At 36.6% G+C, this 23,357-nt stretch overlaps 1 protein-coding gene and 1 long non-coding RNA gene across 3 annotated transcripts in view; one reads left to right on the top strand and one right to left on the bottom strand.

Annotated features, from left to right (window-relative positions):
• LOC139436861 (uncharacterized) overlaps positions 1-23,357 on the top strand; it is a 37,928-nt gene that overhangs the window by 4,752 nt on the left and 9,819 nt on the right. The window contains exon 2 of the long non-coding RNA XR_011646313.1: positions 14,110-14,211. This is a non-coding gene — a long non-coding RNA (uncharacterized lncRNA). The remainder of the gene's footprint in view (positions 1-14,109; positions 14,212-23,357) is intronic.
• ITFG1 (integrin alpha FG-GAP repeat containing 1) overlaps positions 18,784-23,357 on the bottom strand; it is a 268,529-nt gene continuing 263,955 nt past the window's right edge. For both annotated transcript variants that reach the window (XR_011646312.1, XM_004457050.4), the window contains 2 exons: positions 22,497-22,614; positions 18,784-20,231 (listed from right to left, as the gene is read on the bottom strand). Coding sequence is in view for 1 of the 2 variants with exons in the window: in XM_004457050.4 (XP_004457107.3) it covers positions 20,172-20,231; positions 22,497-22,614 (178 nt within the window). In the remaining variant the exon portion in view is untranslated. The remainder of the gene's footprint in view (positions 20,232-22,496; positions 22,615-23,357) is intronic.

Genomic DNA, 23,357 nt, shown 5'->3' with positions numbered 1-23,357 from the left:
ATGTCCATGTATGTGACTCTATCAATGATCTCTCATTTGTCTTTCTCTCACCAAGAACACACTATGTTAATCACTATATCTTTATAGTTACAGTTTTAAGATCTAGTAGAACAAGTTCTTGTTCTTCTCTTTCAAGGTTGCTTTGACTGTTTTTGGCTCTTTGTATTAATATTTCCATATACATTTTAGAAACAGCTTGCCAAATTCATCATCACCAACACCAACAATAATCATGGGGTTATTGACTGGAATAGGGGGAGATCTGACATATTTATATTATTGACACTTCCAATTTATGACTGTGGTAAAATGTTCATTTATTGAAGATCCCTTTAATGTTTCTTAGAAATGTTTTATAATTTCTGGAAAATATACACTGTGGAAATTAAACACTCAAATAGTGAGGTAAAGAGGAAATTACAAGGGAATTTAAAAATACTTATGGGTGAATGTAAAGAAGACACAACACACCAAAGCTTATGGGATAGAGTAGAGACAGTGCTCAGAGGGAAATTTATAGCCATGAAAGTCTTTATTAAAAAAGAAGGGGGAAGCGACTGTGGCTTAACCAGTTGGGCTCCCATCTACCATATGGGAGGCCCTGGGTTCATGTCCCGGGGCCTCCTTGTGAAGGCAGGCTCACCTGCAAGCACCGCAGAGTGCCACCCGGCCCGCAGGCGCTGCAGAGAGCTGACTCAGCAAGGTGACACAACAAAAAAGGGAGACAAGCAAAAAGCACGCAGCGAATGGACACAGCAACAAGCAAGCCACAAGGGGGAAGGGGAAATAAATAAATACAGACGTAGAAGAACACACAGTGAATGGGCACAGAGAGCAGACAGCACACAAAAGCCATAGAGGGTGGGGGGATTAAAAAAAAAGGCATGGATGTGGCTCAAGTGGCTGAGCACCTGCTTCCCACATAGGAAGTCCTGGGTTTGGTTCCTGGTGCCTCCAAAAACAAAGGAAAAAACAAATAACAAGCAGACCAACAAAACAACTCGGGAGCCAATGTGGCTCAGTGATTGAGGGCCAGCTTCCCACATAGGAGGTTCTGGGTTCAATCCCTGGCCCTGGTACCTCAAAAAAACAAAAAACTCAAATCAATAACCTAACTTTGTGTCTTGAGGGAATAGAAAAAGAAGAACAGAGTAAACCCAAAGTTAGTGAAGGAGAAAGGAAATACGATTGGAGCAGAGATAAATACAGAATAAAAGAACAATGAAGAGAAAAAACGAAAAGTTGATACTCTGAAAAAAAATAAAACTGACATCTTTTACTAGACTAACAAAAAGAAAAAAGAAAAAATGTGCGAATAACTAAAATCAGAAAGGAAACTCCAGATATCACTACTGATACAGTTACAAGGCCATAAGGAGTCCAACTCAAGGTACTATAAGAGGTACTTCCCAGGTCAGTTGCCATGTGTTGAAATATGGTCGGCCTGGTCTCTTCTTCCTCTTAAGGTTCTGTGGGCCCAGCTTCTCCTGATCTCAGCTGTAGGATGGCATAGAGTTTATTTCTGGGCTTCAAGGTGTGTAGCTTACCTCCTCATGGTTTTAAAATGCATTTCCCTAATGACAAAAGAAGGTGAACATCTTTTCATCTGCTCATTTACCATGTGTATATCCTCTTTGGGGAATTGTCAAGGTTCTTTACCTATTTTTTTTTTTTTTAATTAAAGAAGCTTTAGATTACATGTGTTACATTGAAAATATAGGAGATTCTCATATACCTCCCCTCTCCCCCTCCTACACTTTTCTCCATTAACAACATCTTTCATTAACATGGTATTTTTTCCAATTGATAAATACATATTGAAGCATTGTTTCTAACTATGGGCTATAGTTTATATTATGGTTTACACTGCACCATTTTATACATTTTGACAAAATGTATAATGGCCTGTGCCTGTCATTGCAATGTCATGCAGAAGAATTCCAATGCCCCAAAATACCCTGTTTTACATGTATTCTTCTCTCTCCCTCCCTCAGAACCTCTGGTGACCACTGCCTTTATATCAATGTTACAAGTTCTTCCTTTGTTAGAATAAGAATGTCTACATTAGTCCATAGTTGAATTCACCTCTTATATCTGTTCATTCCTCAATCTTGAGCATTTTAGGATGGTGATGCCATCTCTGCTTCTAATTGAGAGGGGCCTTAGATCCCAATTCCATGGGACAGATGGATGGACCTGTCTTGCTTGCAGTTGTAAATACTCTGTTTTTTGGAATGGTTGTTGCCCATCATTTTGTTAGTTGTCCTGTGTGAATCCAATGAACTGGAGAGTAAATGTTGGCTCTGACTTATTCTGAGATTCAGGGTTCAACAGGCATATGAACAGCCAGAATGTTTAAACCTCTGGGACACATATTTAGCAGGTTGTGCTAATTATAGGTTCAAATAAAAGGGGCATAAGAGCCATGTGTAGGAAAATTATGAGTCTAAGTCTGATACATGGGGGGGTGGCACATCATATATTCCAAGGTAAGACCCACTGACAGGATGCTGGATTTCTGAGATTGTCTATAGTGCCTATAGTGTGATGTCTCTAGAGCCGTCAGGAATCCCACTGCTTGAGGCACTGTTTATTGTGGTAGTCAGTGAGATCCTCATGAGATATGCATAAGAATAACCTCTAGAAGGACCTGACTCACTTTAAAATCTCTTAGCCATAAAAACTCATTTGTGTTTAATATTTTCTCCTTTTGTTCAAGGTCTTTTTCCAAATGTATCACTAGTTGATGCTTGGTATTAATCCCTTGGTGCCAGGGAGTCTCATCCCTGGGGTTCATGTCCTATCCTGGGGGAAAGGTAGTGAGTTTTTATGCTGTTTGGCTTAGAGAGAGGCCACACTTAAGCAAAAAGGACTCTTTCAGGAGTTAACTCTTAGGCAATATATAATACAAGGCTAAGTTTCAAATTTACAAGAAGGAGGTGGTCTAGAAAGACAGGGACTCTATTCTCTATCAGAAAAATAGCTAGAGGACAGGCAGAGATAGCCTGGAAAAAGGGTTTGGGACAACAGGGGAAGGCTGAACACCCCCCAGAAGAGGGAGGAGAGGCAAAGGAAAAGAATCATGATGGCAAAACTGTGATTTAAAAGCCACAGCAGCCAGCATCTTCCCCCACCCTATAGATACTTTTGAATTCTCAGGCCTCAGGGACCAGCAGTTAAAGATAAAGGAGGCCCCAGGGACCCAAATCCCCAGGAAAGGGGAGAGAAACAGCCAGACTTAGCTTTTGACCAAGAAGCCCTTTCAAGCTCGGTGGGGCTGCACCATTGACTATTTGGGGAGCCAGCAAGGGACTAAAGAGATCTGACCCTCTCAGTCTTCCTCTACTGACCAGAACTGGATATTGAGGATGCAGAAGGAAATGGAATTATTTCGTACACAGGAAAAGGGAGGGGACTCCCAGCAAAGGTTGAAGAACTGTCTCTGAGAAAGTTTGAATTACGAGACTCTTAGCCTCCAGGCAGGATCCTCTATCATATTGAGCTGTCTGTGCAGGAAACACACTCTGACCAGGAACTGAACTGAGAAGGCTGTCAAAGAGTGCCATCTTCTGGCAGACCAAGGAAATGCACATGAGGAAATTAAAAGTAAATAAGTAAGAGAGGATTTTTCTGGACTTTACAACCTCCCTTCCCAATGTTCTAGGAAGCAGGTCTGCAATGCATTACTGGGTGGAGGACCCAGATTTAAGCAACTAACGAGGCTGATCTAAAAGACGCAGAACAGGTTGAACCAAGAATCAAAGAACAGAAGTAACACACAGCCTCCCATCACAAAATACCTATGAAACAGAGAGAAATTGAACATATGAGAAAACTTACCATCCTAATCAGATGCCTAGATAGCAAAGAATTATAAGCCATACAAAGAAAATGGAGGAAATGGCCCAAGAAAAGGACTATAACAAAGCTCCAGAAGAGATGCAAGATTTGAGACAAATAATTAACAAGATAAAAACAAATTTCCAAAATCAATTTAATGAGTTGAAAGAAACATGGCTAAAGAGTTAAAGAACATGGGAAGCAGACTCAGCTCAATGGATAGGGTGTCTGCCTACCATATAGGAGGTCCATGGTTCAAACCCTGGGCCTCCTTGACCTGTGTGGAGCTGGTCCATGCCCAGTGCTGATGCATGCAAGGAGTGCCTTGCCACGTAGGGTTGTCCCCTGCATAGGGGAGCCCCATGCACAAGGAGTGTGCCCCATAAGGAGAGCTGCTCAGCACGAAAGAAAGTGCAGCCTGGCCAAGAATGGCACCACACACATGGAAAGCTGACACAACAAGATGACGAAACAAAGGAAACACAAATTCCTGGAGCCGCTGATAAGGATAGAAGTAGTCACAGAAGAAGACACAGCGAATGGACACAGCAGACAACTGGTGGGGAGGGGAGAGAAATAAAAAAGTAGTTAAAGAACATTAAGAAGACACTATATGAGCACAAAGAAGAATTTGAAAACCTGAATAGAAAAGCAACAGAGCTAATGGGAATGAAAGACATAATAGGTGGGATCAAAAACACATTAGAAGATGGGAGTGAATGTAGCTCAGTGGTTGAGTGCCTTCCTCCCATATATGAGTTTCCAAGTTCAATCTCCACTACCTCCTTAAAAATAAAAACAACAGCAACACATTAGAGGCATACAACAGCAGACTGGAAATGATAGAAGAAAGAGTAAGTGATACAGAGGACAGAACAGCTGAAATTGAAGAGAGACTGTAACAGTTTGATACTATTGATGAATTCCAAAAAGAAATATTGGATTATGTCTGTAAACTGATCCTTTCCTCTGGGCATATTAGATTTTATTGAATTCATAGGTTTACTTGATTATGTAAACCTCTTGCACCAGTAGGGCGTTGAGTCCCCACCCCACCTTTAATGGGCATGGCAAAGGACAGAGTTGAGGTGTTTTAATGTTGGAGTTTTGATGTTGGAGTTTGATGCTGAACCTGGAGCCCTGGGAAGAAAGGAACCCTAAGCCCAGAGAGAAGACCTGGAAGAGAGGAACCCAGGAAGCCTGAACCCTGACAGACGTCAGCAGCCATCTTGCTGCAAAATGTGGAAATAGGTTTTGGTTAGGTAAGTAACTTACGCTTTATGGCCTGGTATCTGTAAGCTCCTACCCCAAATAAATACCCTTTATAAAAGCCAACCCGTTTCTGGTATTTTACATCAGCACCCCTTCGCTGACTAATACAGAAGTTGGTACTGAAGAGTGGGGAAGTGCTTTTGCAATTACTGAAATGCTGGAATGGTTTTATGAATGAGTAAGGGGTATTTTTTGAAGGAATTGTGAAATGCTTGATAGAAAAGGCCTAGATCACTTTGAAGAGACTATTGATAACAATATCAATGCTAAAGAGACTTTTTATGATGTCTTAGAAGTAAATGATGCAACTTATTGGAAACTGGAGGAAAGGTAATCCATGTTTCAAAGTTGGAGAGAACTTAGCAAGATTAACTCCTGGTGTTTTCTGGAAGGCAGAATTTGAAAATGGTGACCCTGGGCATTTAGCTGAAGAAATTTCCAAAGAAAATCCGGAGAATGTGGCTTAGGTTCTGCTGTAGCTTATAGCAAAATGCTAGATGAGAGAGATAAGCTGAGGGATGAACTGTTGGGCACAAAGAAAACAGAAACTGATTCTGGAAATTCCAAGCCTCTGGAAATCAAGCTCCCAGATGAAAGTGCCCCACTGGAGGACTTAACTAAACTTGGAACTTGTAAAGCAGGATTGAAGATGCAGTTATGTTGGAAAGAATTGTGGAAAGTCTTACAGTCTAATGGCTTGGACCCCTGCTTCCTGCATGCTAAACCAATAGACTTTTTGAGGAAACCACTGTCAGCCTGGAATAAAAAGGACATGGAAAGAAAAGATTGAAGGAGAAACAGCTTTAAAAGAAAAACCATGGAAGCTGAGATCTGGAATTAGGACATCACCTTGGGCCAAGAGAGGAACCCCACCCATGTTTACAGAGAGGGTGAGTTTGCTCCAGCAGTTGAAGAGGGTGGATGTTCCTGTCTGATGTTCTGGGAGAGTTTTGCTGCCCCAGGGCACAGAGAGGGTGGAGCACATTCCCCAAGGGTTAGGGCAGTTCAGTTCATCACCCCACAGGTCTGAGAGGGGTGGACTTGTTTCCAAAGGTTACAGAAGGCCAGGTGGTCAACTCGTTGATCTGAGAGGGTTGAGCCTATATGCCAAAGGTTAGAGAAGGCAAGGTGGTTAATTTATTGTTCTGAGAGGGTTGAGCCTGTATACCAAAGGTTAGGGGGAACGTTGTCCTTACATAATTGTACTAAGGGGGTTAAGACTCTAACCCAAAGATTGGGTATTGTGTGGCCATCACCCCAACACTCTTGGAGGGAGAGAGCTGGAACTTCATTGACACCCAGGTGCTTGATGAGGGTGGAATCAAGAAAATGGTCATTGGGCAAGCTGGTGGAAAGGGTGGGTCCCCATATGGCCCCAAAGAGAAGAAACCATCTTCTTAAGAATGACTCCCAGAATTTAAAGTTGAACAGAGGATACCCTCCAGATCTAATGAACTGTAGAGAAACTGTGACTCACGTTTCCCTCCCAATTTCTCCTTATTGTAATGAAAATGTTTATCCTTTGTCCATTTGTGTATTGGAAGCAGATGAATTGTTTTGTAAGTTTCAGAGGTCTCTGACAGGACTTTGCCCTAAGACAAACTGTATTTCTTTAAATTGATTATGATATAATTTACTACTTGCATTGTAACTGATTTAAGATGTTTTTTTTTTTTAATGTTGTAATGTCTTTTTGGAATTCAGAGGGTGGAGTTTAGCAGTTTGATATTATTGATGAATTCCAAAAAAATATTGGATTATGTTTGTAAACTGATCTTTTCCTCTGGGCATATTAGATTTTATTGAATTCATAGGTTTACTTAGTTAAGTAATTATGTAAACCTCTTGTGCCAGTAGGGCATTGAGTACCCACCCTTTGGTGGGTGAGGACTCACAGATAAAAGGCATGGCAAAGGACAGAGTTAAGGGATTCTTAATGTTGGAGTTTTGATGTTGGAGTTTGATGCTGATGCTGGAACCCTGGGAAGAAAGGAACCCTGAGCCTGGAAAGAAGCAAGCCCTGGGAAGAAAGGAACCCTAAGCCCACAGAGAAGAAGACCTGGGAAGAGAGGAACCCAGGAAGCCTGAACCCTGACAGATGTCAGCAGCCATCTTGCTCTAACACGTGGAAATAGACATTGGTAAGGTAAGTAACTTATGCTCTATGGCCTGGTATCTGTAAGCTCCTACCCCAAATAAATACTCTTTATAAAAACCAACTCATTGGGAAGAAGACTTGGCCCAGTGGATAGGGCATCTGTCTACCACATGGGAGGTCCGCGGTTCAAACCCCGGGCCTCCTTGACCCGTGTGGAGCTGGCCCATGTGCAGTGCTGATGTGCGCAAGGGGTGCCATGCCATGCAGGGGTGCCCCCGCGTAAAGGAGCCCCACATGCAAGGAGTGCGCCCCGTAAGGAGAGCCCCCCAGTGTGAAAGAAAGTTCAGCCTGCCCAGGAATGGTGCCGCACACACAGAGAGCTGACACAGCAAGATGACACAACAACAACAAAAAAGAAACACAGATTCTCATGCCACTGACAACAACAGAAGTGGACAAAAAGAAGAACACACAGCAGATGGACACAGAGAACAGACAACTGGGGCAGGAGGGGAGGGAAGGGTAGAGAAATAAATAAAATAAATCTTAAAAAAAAAAAAAAAGGAGAGACTTAGGCTTTAAAAAAAAAAACCAACTCATTTCTGATATTTTGCATCAGCACCACTTTGGGTAACCAATACAGAGACTGTAACAGACAAGAATGGAAAAAATTGAGTAAGGGCTTAGGGAGTTGAATGGTGACATGAAATGCAACAATGTACATGCCATTGGAGTTCCAGAAGGAAAAGAGAAGAGTAAAGGGGCAGAGTTTTTGAGGAAATAATAACTGAAAATTTCCCAACTCTCATGAAAGAAATGAACTTAGACGTCCAAGAAGCACAGCATACCACAATCAGTAAAATGAATAGAGCTACTCCAAGACACATACTATTCAGAATGTCAAATGTCAAAGATAAAGAGAAAATTCTTAGAGCAGCAAGGGAGAAGTAAATCACATACAAGGGATGCCCAATAAGGCTTAGCATGGATTTCTCATCAGAAACCATGGAGGTGAGAAGACAGTGGTATGATACAATTAGGATACCAAAAGAGAAAAACTGCCAGCTGAGAATTTTTTATCCACTAAAATTGTCCTTCAAATATGAAGGTGAGTTTAAAATATTCACAAACAAACAGAAACTACGAGTTCATAAAAAAGAATCCAAGTTTGCAGGAAATATTAATGGAAGCCTTATAGCCTGAAAGAAAGACAGGAGAGAGGGTCTTGGAGGAGAGTATAGAAGAAAGGCTAGCAGAAAGGATAACCAAAAGAGTAAAAAGACAGATGAAAATAAGACATGACATATGAAAACCAAGTAATAAATTAGTGGAAGTAAATAATGCATTTAAAGTCAAATCATTGACTGTGAATTGATTAAACTTCCCAATCAAAAGATAGTCTGACAGAATGGATAAAATAACACGAGCCATCCATATGCTGCTTACAAGAGACTCATCTTAGACCCAGGGATACAAACCAACTTGAAAGTGAAAGGTTGGAAAAAGATACTTCATGCAAACAGTAACCAATAAAGCAGGGGAAGCTATACTAATATTGGACAAAACAGACTTTATATGCAAAAATATTAGATATAGAGGGCCATTATACATTAATAAAAGGGAAAATTCACCAGGAAGAAATAGCATTCATAAATATCTTTGCACCTAACCAGAGTGCCCCAAAAGACATCAGGCAAACTCTGGCAAAGCTGAAGGGAGGAATAGACATGTCCACAATAATAGTTGGAGACTTCAACAGCCCATTCACATCATTAGATAGAACAACTAGACAGAAGATCAACAAGGAAACAGAGAACTTGAACAATATGATAAACAAGATAGACCTAACAGACATATATAGAACACTGCATCCCAACTCAGAGGGCTATACATTCTTCTCAATTGCTCATGGATCTTCCTTCAGGATAGACCATATGTTAGGTCACAATGCAGGTCTCAATAAATATAAAAAGACTGAAATTACACAAAATACCTTCTCATACCATAGTGGAGTGAAACTGGAAATCAATAAGAGATGGGAAAGAGGTAAATTCGCAAGTGTATGGAGACTGAAAAACACACTCCTAAATAATCAATGGGTCAAAGAAGAAACTAAGTGAAATTAATAAATATATTGAGATGAATGAAAATGAACACAACAAAATGCATGAGCTACAGCAAAGGCAGTCTCAAGAGGGAAATTTATCACCCTAAGTGCCTATATTAAAAAAGGAGAGAGCTAATATCAAAGATGAACTGAACAACTGGGGAAACTAGAAAAAGAACAGCAAACCATTCCCAAAGCAAGCAGGAGAGAAATAATAAAGATTAGAGCAGAAATAAATGAAATTGAGAAAAACAACAAAAAACAATAGAGAAAATCAACAAAACCAAAAGCTGGTTCTTTGAGAAGATAAAGTTGACAAACCCCGAGCTAGACTAACAAAGAAAAACAGAAGATGCAAATAAATAAAATCAGAAATGAAAGGGGTGAAGTTGTGACTGGCCCCACAGAAGTAAAAAGAATCATGAGGCTATTTTGGGAAACTATGCAACAAACTAGAAACTTAGATGATATGGACAAATTCCTAGAAATGCACAAATAACCTACTATCATGCTACAAGAAATACAAGAACTTAACCAATAACATTTAACGAAATTGAGTATGTTATCAAAAGTCTCCCAACAAAGAAAAGTCCAGGACCAGATAATTTCAGAAGTGAATTCTACCAAGTATTTTGAGAAGAATTAATTCCAATTCTGTTTAAACTCTTCGAAAAAATGGAAGTGGTGGGAAAACTACTCAACACATTTTATGAAGCTAACATCACCTTAATACCAAAGCCAGATAAAGATACTACAAGAAAAGAAAATTACAGACTAATCACTCTAATGAACACAGATGCAAAAATTCTGAAGAAAATACTTGCAATAGAATTCAACAGCATAACAAAAGGCTTATACACCACAGCAAATCAGGATTTATTTGTGGTATGCTAGGGTGATTCAACATGAGAAAATCAATTAATGCAATACACCACATTAACAAATTGAAGGGAAAAAAAAAACACATGATCATCTGGTTTGATGCTGAAAAGGTATTCAACAAAATCCAGCACACTTTTTTGATAAAAACACTTTCAAAGATAGGAATAGAAAAAAAATTCCTCAATATGATAAAATGCATACATATGAAAATCCCACAGCCAGCATCACACTCAATGGGGAAAGGTTGGAAGTGTTCTGTAGAACGAAAGAGGGCCCCTATCTCACTCCTTATATGAGAATCAACTCAAAATGGATCAAAGACTTATATATAAAAGCCACAACCATAAAACTACTGGAAGAAAATGTAGGGAATCATCTTAAAAATCTTGTGGTCGGTAGTGGTTTCTTGGACTTTACACACAAAGGACAAGCTACAAAAGAAAAAAAATAGATAAGGGACCTCCTCAAAATGAAACATTTTGCATATCACAGGACTTTGTCAAAAGTGTGAAAAGGCAACCAACTCAATGGGAGAAAATATTTGGCAATCACATATCCAATAAAGGTTTAATATCCATGATACCTAAAGAGATGCTACAACTCAACAATCAAAAGACAAATGACCTGATTAAAAAATGGGCAAAAGATTTGAATAGACATTTGCCCAAAGAAGAATTACAAATGGCAAAAAAACCACACAAACACATGAAAAAATGTTCAACATCACCAGCGATTGGAGTGATTAGAGAAATGCAAATTGAAGCTACAATGAGATATCATTTCACACCTATTAGAATGGGCACTATTAAAAAAACAGAGAACTAGTGTTTGAAAGGATGTGGAGAGATAGGAACTGCTTCACCAACTGAAATTCACTGTTGGTGGGAATGTAGAATGGTACAGCCACTGTGAAAGACTGTTTGGCAGTTCCTAAAGAAGTTGAATATAGATTTGGAATGTGACCTGGCAATACCACTACTCCGTATATACCCAGAAGTGCTCAGAGCAGTGACACGAACAGACACCTGCCCTTCTATGTTCATAGCATCATTATTCACAATTGTCAAAAGTTGGAAACAACCCAGATGTCTATCAACTGATGAATGGATAAACAAATTGTGGTGTATACACATGAAGGAATATTATGCAGCTGTAAGAAAAAATAAATTTGTAAAGCATAAGATAACTTTGTTGAACCTGGAGGACACTATGTTGAATGAAGCAAGCCAGACAAAGGACAAATACTGTATGAATGTACTACAGTGAACTAAATATATTGTTTAATTTCGTGGAGCTAATAACTTGAATATGGGTTACCAGAAATTAGAATGAGGTTAGAGAATGGAAATCTTAATGTTAACTTGTGCAGAATTGGAAAAAAGGATATGTGTTAATCTTGGAAATGAGTAGAAAAAGTGAAAGCCCAACATAATGTTTGTAACTGGCAGTACTATTATGTGGGTATGATAGGGGTTGAAAGGGAGTCTAAGGTCATGTATATTACTAAAAGGAAAGCTAAAAAATGTAACACTATATAGCATAGTAAAACCACATGTGAAATATGAATATGGGTAAAATTACATATATAAGACCATTTTTTCTTTGTAACTGAACACATGTATATTAATGCTACAAGATGTTAATAACAGACAAAAAACCCATTATGCTAAGTGAAAGAAATCAGACACAAAGTACTACATATTGTATGATTTCATTTATATAAAATGTAGTTATAAATCAATTTATAAAGACGAAATTTGATTAGTGGTTATGGAGGTCTTGGGAAGGACTACTAAGGGGTGTGGAGTTTTTCTTTTTAGAGTAATGAAATGGTTCTAAAATTTTTTTGTGGTGATGAATGCACATCCTTGTGATTATACTAAAACCCATTGATTATACACTTTGGAGAGGTCATATGTTATGTGAATATATCTCAATAAAATTGCTTAATAGATAAATAAGTAACTGTTCAAGAATAGTCAGAAATCCCAGCCATGTACAGCATAGGATGCACAGAGAGGTGAAGAATTTTCTTATTTGTTTTTTTTTGGTTATTTTTATTATTATTCAAATAATGAAAGTGCTGTAATAATGATTGAAGTGATGAATGCACAACTATGTGATTATACATATACCATTTGTTGTACACTTTGGATGATTCATATGCTTTATTAATATTTATCAATAAAATTGATTTGTTTTAAAAAAATATCAAGGGCCTTGTGTATTGGTCTGTCTTTCTTTGCTAAGAATTGCCCAGGTACTCTAGGGATTCTTGTCACTCTATTAAAGAATATAACAGGATTCCCCAGAATGGGAAGTCCTTTTGTTTATTGTGTGGATTTCCACACACTGAGACAACACCCCATGACCACTTGAACATGTTCATATTCCATTGAGGCATGCCCCAGTGTTTACCTATTTTAAATTTCATTTTGTGTGTTTTTGTACTGTGGAGTTCTTTATACATTCTGGATACAAGTCCTTTGTTGGATATTTGATTTGCATATATTTTCTCTGAGTATGTAGCTTGTCTATTCTCTTGAAAGTGTTTTTTTTTTTTTGCATAGCAAATGTTTTCAATTTTCATGACGTCATTTTTATCAGTTTTTTCTTTTATATATCATACTTTTGGTGTCATTTCTAAGAACTCTGCTAAACCCCTGCTTATGAAGGCTTTCTCCCATGTTTTATACTAAAAGTTTTGTAGTTTTATGTTTTAGATTTAAGTTTTTTATCTATTTTAAGTTAATTTTTGTATAAAGTATGAGGTTTATGTCAAGGTTTTTTTTTTTTTTTTGGCGTATGGATGACCAATTGTTTTAAACGCTCTGTTGGAAAGACTCCTCCACTGTATTGCGTTTGCACCTTTGTCAAAGATCAAATAGCTTTATATATGTGGGTTTATTACTGTACTTGTTATTCTGCTCCATTGATCTATGTGTCTATCTCTCTGCCACTACTTGATTACTATAGCTTTTTAAGTTTTAAAATCTGGTAGTTTGATTCCTCCAGCTGTTATCCTTCTTCAAAATTGTTTTAAGGTATTCTAGTTCCTTGGTCCTTTCATATAAATTTTATAATGTTCTTGCTGAGATTTTGATAGAATGGTGTTAAATATATAAATCACTTTGGAAAGTACTGATTTCTTTATTGCATTGAATATTCCAATCCATGATGAACAGTTTAAGTCTTCTTTGATTTCTTTCATCAGTATTTGTAGTTTTTAGCATACAGTTCCTGTGCATATTTTGTAGGATTGCTACCTAAATAATTCATTCTTTTAGATCTATGTACATGGTATTTAAACAATTTTTCATTACCTTTGTATAAAAATGATTTTCACAGCAACCTTGTATCCTGTAACTTTGATAAACTCACTAATGTTCTAGGTTTGTGTGTATGTATGCATGTGTGAGTATATAGAGATTCCTTGGGAATCATGTCATCTGTGAATATGTACAGTTTTCTTTCTTTCCAACCTGCCTTTTATTTCCTTTTCTTGGCTTGTTAAACTGCTTATGACTTCTAGTACTGTAATAAAACGTAGTAGTGAGGGAGGACATCCTTGTCTTGTTCTGATCTTATTCAGGAAAGCACTAAGTGCCTTGTTAACTGTAGATTTTTGTAGATACCCTTTATTAGGTTGAGGCAATTCCCTTCTTTTCTTAGTTTGCTTAGGCTTTGTTTTTTTTAAAATCAGAAATGGATGTTAAAATTTGTCAAATGATTTTTCTATCTAGATGGTCACGTATTCTTTCTTATTTATTCTGTTAATATGAATTACACTGCTTGTTTTATAATATTAAATGTCTTGCATATATGTGAAACCTCTTAGTTATGACATCATATATATATATATATATTTTTTTAAAGATTTATTTACTTTATTTATCCCCTCCACCTCCAGATGGTTCTCTCATCTGTCCGCTCATTGTGCGTCTTCTCCAGGAAACACCGGGACCTTCCACATGAGGGGAGTGCCCAGCGCCCTGAGCCACATCCACGGAGGGTGAGGCATCTGCTGGCTTGTGGCATCTTTGGGGGCAGGAAGGTGGTCTGACTTGTTGTGGCAGGGCAGCTTTTAGCTGGTTGTGGTGGGGGCAGTGTCTGCTCTTCTTCTTTTAGGAAGCACTGGGACCCGAACCTGGGATCTCCTAGATGGTAGGTGGGCACTCAACTGGTTGAGCCATATCTGCTTCCTGATGTCATGTATTTTTAAATATATTTCTGGAAAGAATTTGCTGTTTTGTTTAGGATATATTTGTGCCTATGTTCTTGAGGGATATTGGCCTGTAGTATTATTTTCTTGTAATGTCTTTGTCTAGTTTTAGTATTATATAAATTTTGACCTTTTAAAAGCAGTTGTATTCTCTCCTGTTTTCTACAAGATGTTGTGTAGAATAAGCATTATTTATTTAAATATTTTGTAAAATTCTCCAGTGAAACCCATCTATTTCATTGAATGTTCTATTATGGAAGTTTTTTTTTTTTTTTTAAAGTTCTATTACAGAAGGGTTAAAAAATATGTATATATAATTCAACTTTGTAAAATATAGGGTTTATTGGTTTCTTCTTGGGTGAGTTTTGGTAGATTATGTCGTTTAAGGACTTTGATGCATTTTATCTAACTTATTCAATTCATGAGTGTAGATTTGTTCAGTGTTCTATTAGTATTCCTTTCATGTCTGTGGGAAGCAGTGGTTTTCCCTTTTCATTTATTATATTGGTGGTTTCTGTCTTCTCTTTTTCTCCTGGTCAGCCTGGCTAGAGGCCTATCAATTTTGTTGATCTTCTCAAAGCACCAACTTTTTGATTCATTGATTTATTTTACTGGTTTTGATTTCATTGATACCTGCTCTAATCTCTGTTATTTCCTTCTGTTTTCTGTTGGCTTTGCTCTTCTTTCTTTAGTTTATTAAGCTGGAAACTTACGTTACTGATTTTAGATCTTTTTAAAAAAATTGTGTAATAAGAAGTTTGGCCTTGCCCAAGGAGAGGTCTGACTTTGATTTCTACTGCTGGGGGTTAATCCCTAAACATTTGAAATTTCTGAGTGATAAGAATGTCTTTGTTATTCACAGAGGAATCCTGATAATTTATGCTAATGAGGTGATTCAAGGTAGGCTTCTTGGAGGCCAGGCACTGGAGTTTGAATTTAATCATGTGAGCAGTAAATCAATCATGTAGACCTACGTAATGAAGCTGAAATAAACTCTCTGGACACTGGGTCAACTTCCCTAAATGGCAGTATTCTGTGTGTATTATTTCATACATTAGTCAAAAGGAGATAGCAACATTGAGAGTCCATGGGGAAAGGATGACTGGAACTTCTATGTTTGGACACCTGGCAGACTCCACCCTGTGTCTTTTGTTTCCACTGGTTCTAACTTGAATCCTTACCCTGTAATAAATGTAAACGGAAGCATAATAGGTTTTAGTGGCATCTGTTGAGTCTTTCTAGTGAATTATCAAACTTGAGAGTAGTTTTGGGAACCCCTTGAATTTGCAGTCAGTGTCAGAGTGAGGGTTGTCTTGTGTAGACTCTTCCCAATAACTTTGTAGTTGGGTTCAGAAATCTTGTAGTTGGGTTCAGAAATCTTGGGCAGACTTGGCAGTCTGGAGGACTGTGCCCTTAACCTAGAAGTTTGGCCAACTCTGGGATTAATATATGCCTTTAATCCTACAAATTTCCCACCAAGCACTGATTTATCTGCTCCTAAAATTTTGATATGTTGTAAATTTATTTTCAGTTTGTTCAAAATATTTTAAAATCTCCTTTGAGTTCGTCTTTAACCACTGTAATTTATAAAGTGTGCTGTTTTATTTCCAAAAATTTGAGGATTTTCCAGGTGTACTTCCAGCTTGATTCCATTATATTTTTATGATTTATATTTTTAAAATTTTGTTTTGTTTAAATATGGTATCTTTGTGACTGTTCCATGTGCACCTAAGAAGATAGTGTATTTTGCTGTTGTAGGTTATACATTGTTAAGTTGGTTGATAGCGCTTTTCAGGTCATCTCTACTCTTACAGATTTTTTCCCTTACATTTTCTATCAGTTATTAAAGAGGAATCTCTAACTTAAAATGTGGATTAGTCTCTTTCTCCTCCTTATAAGTCTATTAGTTTTTATTTTGTTTATACACACTTTGGTTTTTATATCAAGTGTGAGGACAGCAAATGTGGCAAAATATTAAAATTGGTGGGTCTGGTTATCTGTGGGGGATATGTTGGAGTTCTCTGTATGGGTTTTGTATTGCTTTTGCAACTATTCTATAAATTTGAAATTATTTAACAAAAAATAAAAAAGTTTAAGAAAAAAGATCTTAGCAAGTCTGCTCTTATGAGGTGGTGAGGCAGTCCTTAAGCTGGGCTGCTGCTGTATATCTGCTGATGTCAGTCCCAGAAGTTATGGTAACGCAACCTTTATTCTTGAAGAAAGATACTAACACCAACTCACAGTAAATTCACCAGGAGTATTCAGGTTTGGTGCTTCTTCTTGTGTCTGTTTTGGTTATATTTTCCTAGGAATTGGGTCCATTCTTTCTAAAATTTCAAATTCATTGGCATAGACTTGTTCTCATGTCTTCCTCTTTTTGATACATACATGATCTGTAATTATATCTCCTTTTTCATTTCTGATATTGGTCATTTGTGTCTGTTTGTCTTAATCACTGGTGCTGGAGGTCCTTACGCCAGCCTATACACAATGATTGCTGGATGTGGGGGTATAAAGACCAGCCCTCTTACCCTAACTTGGGACAGGTTAGGAATAGGGTCATCCTATCTCAGAACTCTCTGTAGGTTAGATAAGGCATTCCATTGAGAATACATTACAACTTGGTTTTCCCCTCTGCTCTATATTGCTTCTTTTCCTTTCCCTTGTACAGGTGTTGATTTCAAGAGCGGTTAGTAATCTGTTAGTCTTTTAAAATACCAACCAGGTGATATCAAACCAGGCTGCTAGTCATCACAAGAGCTGGTTTACTCTTAGTTTACCTTCATCTTAAGGAGTAAACCCTCAAGTATCTTAGCTTAACCCTTGGTATACCATCAGGGTTTGTTGAACTCATTTTAAATTTTTTAGTTTCTTTTTTTGAGGAGTTCTAGCTGTTTATAAGAATTAATATTTCCTGACTTTTATTCTTTCTTAGAGGTATTCAAAAGAAAAAAGAAATTTACTTAAAAAAAAATGGAATAAACTCATTTTCTCTTTAAATTATACATGAATCCATTGGTTACCTTTATATTAATAATGTAAGACTTATTATGGAATCTAGTCACCTTAGTTTTCTTGTATCTTCAAACATATTGTTACAGGATTTCTCTGCTCTGGAAAGGACATCTGTAAAGCCCAGGTCTTTTGTCCTTTGATGGTTTAGTAACCACTGCCTCTGAGTAAAGATGTTCTTCATAGATTTGTAGGGATACATTGTAGTCTGAGGGTGAATCTCTAGCCATCTCTGGCCATAATAGGTCTCTGTAATTCCCTATCAAGAGTAAGAAGGGGAGAAAGGAAGGGATGTTGAAAAGTTATCATCATTAATCTGAGGCTTTTTAGGAGTGGCATTTTGGAAATGAAGTTTCTGAAAACATATAAAGTTTTGGCTGGTAGGATGGGGCTAGTCCACATAAATGGTGTATTAACAATGACATTTGAAATATTTCCAAGTACTGTAATTTTTATCTTCAAAATGATTATTAAACTCTTTATTACTCCTCCTGGTTCCCCAAAGGAGGAGGACCATAGAAGTATAGATCGGTGAAGAGAAATGTCAGAAAATGTCAATAGTTTGTCATTGCAGTGGGAAATGGAAAGTAAGAAAAGCATCAGCACTTATCAAGTAACTTCTAAATACATATTGCTATTATAAGACTCAAAAACAGTCCTTTAAGGTAAGTATTACTCAGTATTCTTGTTTTACAGATGAGAAACCAAAGCTTTAAGAGGAAAAGTGACTGGGTCATAAAATGGGGGAGCTGGGTTCCAAATCCAGACTTGACTGACCTTACTGTCTTGTGCTCTTTCTACTCCAGTATTCAAAATTAATATAAAGTTCTGATTTTCAACATTGTGACATATATATTTTTTTGCCTGCTGCCCCTTAATAAAGACATTAATATTGCATGTGGAGTTTAGTATCAAGAACATACAGAAATATAGTACTTATGCCATTGGTTCTATTTTTTTTTTTTTAGGAGGTACCAGGGATTTAACCCAGGACCTCATACATGTGAAGTAGGTGCTCAACTACTGAGCTACACCTGGTGTGCTGGTTATATTTTTTTAATTGCCATTAACATTTTATTTGCCTATGACACTGAGGGAATTTTAAAGCCCATTTTATATTAAGTGATAGCTATTAAGTCTAATTATTAGAATACAACTTGGCACAGTGCTGTGGGATGATAACTATTAAGTGAATTTAAAGTATATAGTCAAGAGAGCCCCTTTTTGCCCCTGATTAAGAGGCAATGGGCCAGTCATCTTATCGCTGTCTCATGGTCCATATGAGTGATTTCGATCTTATAATCTCAAAAGCCTCTTCCAAAATAATTATTTAAAAACTCACCAAAATACTTTATTTCAGTAAAGAATATTTATTAAGAAGACATATTAACATGCTTAGGTACAAAGTAAACTGAACACATGCCTTTCTCAGTGAATTGTAAAGGGAAAATTAACATGCGGAACAAACAAAATTATTTTCAGAGAAGTTTTGTTTTATAGTCATCACATTTTCAATTGGATATTAGAAAATTATTAGCACTGATATATAAACTTTCCCCCAATATTAGACTCAAGTCTTTTCAAAATAACTTTCTGGCAACGTGCAGTCAACAATTCAAAATTTGAATTGAAATCTGAATATAAATTATAGACTCCCCCAAGCCTGTAAGAACAGAAATGTGATTGAAGATTTGCATTCTAAGATGCTGCCTAGAGCACTTTGCTTTCAAAAAATCAAATGCTCTTCATTACTGCATGATGAGGATCGGTCTTCAAATGAAAATTTTTAGGGCATATTAATTCTTGACATGTACTCTAATATAATTTTTAGCTAATGTAAGCAAGTAATAAATTTTTATATAAGATGCCAACCACCAAGAATTTAGGCTTTTCAAAGAATATGATTTCCTCAAGCCTGAAAATAAATTTCTATTGCTTTTTTATATCTTGATAATTAGAAAGTCTGTAAAAAAAACATCTAAAAATAATAATAATGACAACCACTATGTATTGAGCAGTATGTGCTAAGGACCAAGCTAAGTGATTTACATTTGTCATCCCATTTAATTTAATTTTACAGTAGGTCAAGTGAGTAGGTAATATTGTCCCATTGTATAAATGAGCAAACTGAGGCTTACAAAGTTTAAGCAGTTTGCCAATTTCAAACAGCTAGTAGGTGGTGGAACCAGGAGTTTAAGGCAAGCCTGCTAGACTACAATTCAAAAGCCAGAGTACTCAGCCACTATACTGTATGCCAACCAGTGAGAGAAACCTGACCTGCTATGAAGATTGTGACTTTTTCATGACTGTTTCTGTGATAAATTCACAAAAGTATAATTTGTTTCTTTAGAATAAGAAGCAAGGTCAATTGAAGTGAAACACAAAAAAACCCACTCATTTAAATATTTTTATTTACATGTCTTTTTCCATCATCGGTATTCTAATGAGATTATAAATACATAAACACCTCAGTACATGCAACACATTCCACAAAGGAACAAAAATGTCCAGCACTACTGAATAAAGAACCCAAAATACCTTCTACAAAGTTCTTAAAAAAAAAAAGATCTGCTACATTTTCAGATCATATTTATTTGAATACCTTCCAATAATTACCAAAGGATGCATAATTTATAAATAATATTCAAAACAATCCCCTATTTTATTCTATAAGCCAAAATTTAGTATTTCAATTAATCAAACGAATAACAGTTCCTTTATGTAATATTAAAGGCAAGTTACATAGCATCAAAATGAAACCGGTGGGCTTCTTGTCGTTTTTCTCTATCATCTGCTTTCTGAAAAAGAATTTTAGACTAGTTTATAAATGATAGGAAAATGTCATGAAAAAACTAATTTCTGAAAGACAAAGAGGTTAAGTAAAACAAAGCCTTCAGCTCTTAGTAGATAGGTGTGATTTTATAATTGCAATAACCTCATGAAATAATTTTGTAGTTTATACTAGCTATTTTATAATTAATGATCCACTGGTTGAATTTAAAAATCACCAAGAAATGTTCCTTAGATACTTTGTTTATCATTTATTACTTAATTGAAAGTAGGAATAAACACTAGATTCTATGATGATGGAATCAATTATTGTATTTTCCATTTCTAACACTGATGCCAATAAAATAAATGATATTAAAGTACATTAATTATTTTTGGGTAACCTTACTGATATAACAGATATTTATTGACCCTCTACTCCCAGAAAGATACTCTGCTTGTTTTCTGAAGGAATTGAAAGCCTAACCTAGAAATAAAGTACAACATATTGAATAACTATATTTCAGGATAAAAAGTGGAAAATGTTACCAATATTCTCGGAGCGATTTGCTTCTAGGTTGGAGTAAGGAAAGAAAGAAAGTTTGAAAAGAAAGTGTGTGGAAATGGGGGCTACAGGGGCATTTAGTCTAAGCTGGGAGTAAAACAAGGGCAGCATGGGAAGCAGAGTAGGATCATGGACTATGTGAAGGAAAGTGGGAAGAAATGAGGTGGGAATGTATATTGTGCAGTCACGTGGAAATACATAAAGGAAGGCCTAAAGAGTTTATTAGGCAGGGATTTGACATAGCAGTATGACATTTGAGCAGGAAACTGACATGATTAAGGCTAAACTTGAGTAATCTGGCAGCAATGTGATAAAAGGAACGGAAAAGGGGGTGGATGGAATCAGGGAGACCAGATAGGATGTACCAAGGGGCTGAAGTAAAGAAGTGGCAGAAGGAATGCAGAAGCAGATTTGGCTGTAGAATCAATAGGGCAATTGATTAAATCTTATAAGTAAGAAAGACACAAGAGTTAGAGATGAAGCTTTAGAATACTGGCTTTAAGGTACCTGTAAGTGATGTTGGTAGAGTTGTCATGAAGACAGCTGGAAATGGGGGAAAAGAACTAAGGAGAGAGATGAGGACTGGAGATATTTGAAGTAATAGCTGAAGCCATGATTTTATATGAAATTGGCTGGGACAGTGTAGGAAGAACAGGGCCTAGGACAGAAACTGGAATGTATGCATTTAGAAAATGGAAGGAAGAACACCTATAGTAGGTAAAAAGAGGAGTGGTCAGAGAGGTGGGAGATACAGTACACAAGGTAGAGACTTCATGTATCATGGCATGGTCAAAGAATATGTTTGTCTTTAAAATCTTTAGCTGCTGCATCATTGTGTAAGTGTGTGAACACTGTGTAAGTGCACAGTGGCTTATGCTGCAGTCAGATCTCCTCAGAAATTAATAAAATTAAATTCCTTCATAGGTTTAGAGCTGTGAGTACATTCAGACTACATTCTGATTCTTATGGACAAATGTGTGTAGGGCCATCCTTGATCTTACCTCTTACAGTGCAATCTTAATGTTAAATTAATATGAAACTTTATATTACCACTTTTATATATAAAGACAAACTTATGAACATTTATCAGAACAATTAATATGTTCTTTTTATCTTAAGTCAAAAGAGCAGTTGAGATAAACTAGATGGTAATTTTAGTTAACAAAAAAATGAATATGCTGGGGATAATCCAAGGAAAACAGGTACTAAAAAAACATGTTTCTTTTTTGACACAAAAAGTCTTTTTGATATTTATCACTTTGGTTGTTACTCCCCCCCACCACCCGCCAACCTTGAGAAAATCATTTAACTTCTTTCTGCTCCACTTTCTTTATCTATAAAATGAGATAGCTGTTTTTCCTGGAAAAACAGTATCCATGGCTCTGTCAATAGATAATGAACACAGGGTCATTAAAAAATTTTTTTTTCAGGCCATTATGAAATTGTTTCTAATTAAGGTTTTCTATATACCTGGTGATTTTGGAGTGATCACTCTATGTACAGCATCAAATTTAAATAGTCTTCTATGATTTTTTATGAATTTCTAAGAGACATTAGTGACTTCAGGGGATAAAAGAAATCATCAATAAGATAATATTCTGGATAGAACTTGAAAAATTAGGAAATCTCAGTCATGTAAAAAAAGTTTTAAAAAAATATAGCATTTTCAAGAGTAATACATTACTGTAATAAATTAACCAAAGTTAAAGTTTCATTTAATTAAACAAACCTTTTCCTGCCAATGTAAAATGCCAATTATTGCCAAGATGAAAACACAGACACCAATGAGAGCTATAGCAGTGAGCAGAACAATGTTACTTGGTGTAAGATACAGTTTGGCACTCCAGCTGTAGATGAAAACAAGAATTAAAATTAGAAATTTTTAACTTAAAAATTACAAACTTCTACAGAGACCCAGAAAGCAAAAAAAGCTTATTAATGAATGAATCAGTTGTTTCATTCATTAACTCATTCACTTATCTGTCCATTCATTATAGATTAAAACAAAAGCAATGAAATTTAGATAGTGCTAAGGTTGTAAAAAATCCTGCCAAGTTCAGATTTACTCAGAACTGAAATAGAACACAATTTTTGATGAACACTTTGATATTTTTCTTTTTTTCATGTTTGATCCTGTGAGAATTATTCTTAAGTAAACTTAGCGAGGGTACTTTGGACAATCTCAGAAACCTATTTTTACATCTTGACTGACTTGATGAATGTAAAACTTCTAACTCTAAGGCTTATGTAGTCACATGATTTCCACAGAGCTTCTCTATCATATTTGTGATCTCTGATTCCATATGTACTATGACCATCTAAAACAACCATATGGCCAAGTGGTTGCAGATAGATGACTTGTGCAAAACCTTTCCCATTCCTGTCATGTTGGAAAATTTACATTACTATAGTGCATTTTAGAGGACTATTATAAAATCACTCCCATTTTTCATTGTTAATGGCAATATACAAACTAAAAGGTCTTTAGCATACATGCTGCGTTTTGCTTTTTAATTTTTGTACCACACTGTCCTAACAGTTTGTTCCATGTCAATGGCATTACAAAACAACCTGTGTCATGGTATTGCAC

Source organism: Dasypus novemcinctus, chromosome 18, assembly GCF_030445035.2.
Source record: "Dasypus novemcinctus isolate mDasNov1 chromosome 18, mDasNov1.1.hap2, whole genome shotgun sequence".
Lineage (NCBI taxonomy): Eukaryota > Metazoa > Chordata > Mammalia > Cingulata > Dasypodidae > Dasypus > Dasypus novemcinctus.
This window is presented reverse-complemented; position numbering and strand designations above follow the sequence as displayed.